Genomic DNA, 1,324 nt, shown 5'->3' with positions numbered 1-1,324 from the left:
ACTCCGGACGCGCAGGCTCAGTGGCCATGGCTCACGGGCCCAGCCGCTCCGCGGCACGCGCGATCCTCCCGGACCGGGGCACGAACCCGTGTCCCCTGCATCGGCAGGCAGACTCTCAACCACTGCACCACCAGGGAAGCCCTATCATACATTTTGTAGAGTGCTATTTTAATTTCCAAATCTTTCCAACTCATTTGCATTGGATACTGAAACCAAGTTTTCACTTTTGTTTAAGGTGGGAGACAAATTAACTGATGATTTTCTTCTCTTACAGGCGGAGGTTTGATCTACAGAATCCATCCCGAATGGATCGTAATGTTGAAATGTTTATGAACATTGAAAAAACATTGGTGCAGGTAACTCAAAGTTAGATTATTAAATTTTTTTTCCTTTAGTATACTTTCATTTCTAAGATTGGCTTTATTAGATTGCCAAAAGATCAAAGGAAGAAAAGTTTTCTGAAATCTATTATATTATTTTTATGGGTTTTTGGGGATTAGAGCTACAAAGAATGACTAAAACTTGTCATTTATAGAATATTTTTTCTTAAACTTTTGGTAAAATAATCTATGATATTTTTCTTTATTAATTTCACCTAATCCATTATTTGAATCTTTCATATTTAATATAAGTATTCTCTCATCCTACTAGTCCCTTGTGTATACAGTCATTTTCTTTGTTTTGTTTTGGATTTGTTTCATGGTTGTACCATAAATATAAATCTTATTTCCGCAACTAGATTATAATGTGGAGAAGAGAACACTTAATTTTCTTCTTTTCTTTCTTAGTGTTTTTATTGATAGGTAAGTTTTAGTGATGACTGAATAACCTTCTTGGGGAGAGGCAGCTGGCAATTCTGCTAGGTATTATCATTAACTTAATGCCTGAAACTTGTCTCACAGACTATTAACTTGGAGAAATAACTGAGTGGTTTTTGTTTTTTGGTTGATTTTTGGTGATAGTTTGGGGAGTAAATATGCATGTTTTAATCATTGCTATTTATAAGATTAAAAATGGGGGAAAAGAGCTATAATCCACAGTTTTGATATTTTAAGTAACTTAGATGATGAGCCAAAATGGGCATCCCTCCCCATGTATTCTCCCCCAACCTCCACCTCCCAGGTTAGGTGAAAATGCTACATTAGACTTAGACTGTTAAGGTAAGTTCAGGTAAATTGACTACGAGGATTAATTTATCAGGATGGTACCTTAATGAAAAAGATAATGAATTTCTCTAGGTCACGAGTCTCAGCAGTGTTTTGTGCAGGTGTACCTAGCTGCAGTGAAGGGATCTGGGAAAGGCATTAAGTGGCCTGCTGAACAA

General features: G+C 36.8%; 1 protein-coding gene across 1 annotated transcript in view; it reads left to right on the top strand.

The window, feature by feature from the left end:
- SMARCC1 (SWI/SNF related BAF chromatin remodeling complex subunit C1) overlaps positions 1 to 1,324 on the top strand; it is a 183,885-nt gene that overhangs the window by 37,766 nt on the left and 144,795 nt on the right. Inside the window, exon 4 of the mRNA XM_007446140.1 lies at positions 275 to 356. Within this exon, the coding sequence (XP_007446202.1) occupies positions 275 to 356 (82 nt within the window). The remainder of the gene's footprint in view (positions 1 to 274; positions 357 to 1,324) is intronic.

Source organism: Lipotes vexillifer, unplaced genomic scaffold (genome assembly GCF_000442215.2).
Source record: "Lipotes vexillifer unplaced genomic scaffold, Lipotes_vexillifer_v1.1 scaffold491, whole genome shotgun sequence".
NCBI lineage: Eukaryota > Metazoa > Chordata > Mammalia > Artiodactyla > Lipotidae > Lipotes > Lipotes vexillifer.
Note: the sequence above shows the minus strand (reverse complement) of the source record. Positions and strands in the feature narration are given on the sequence as shown.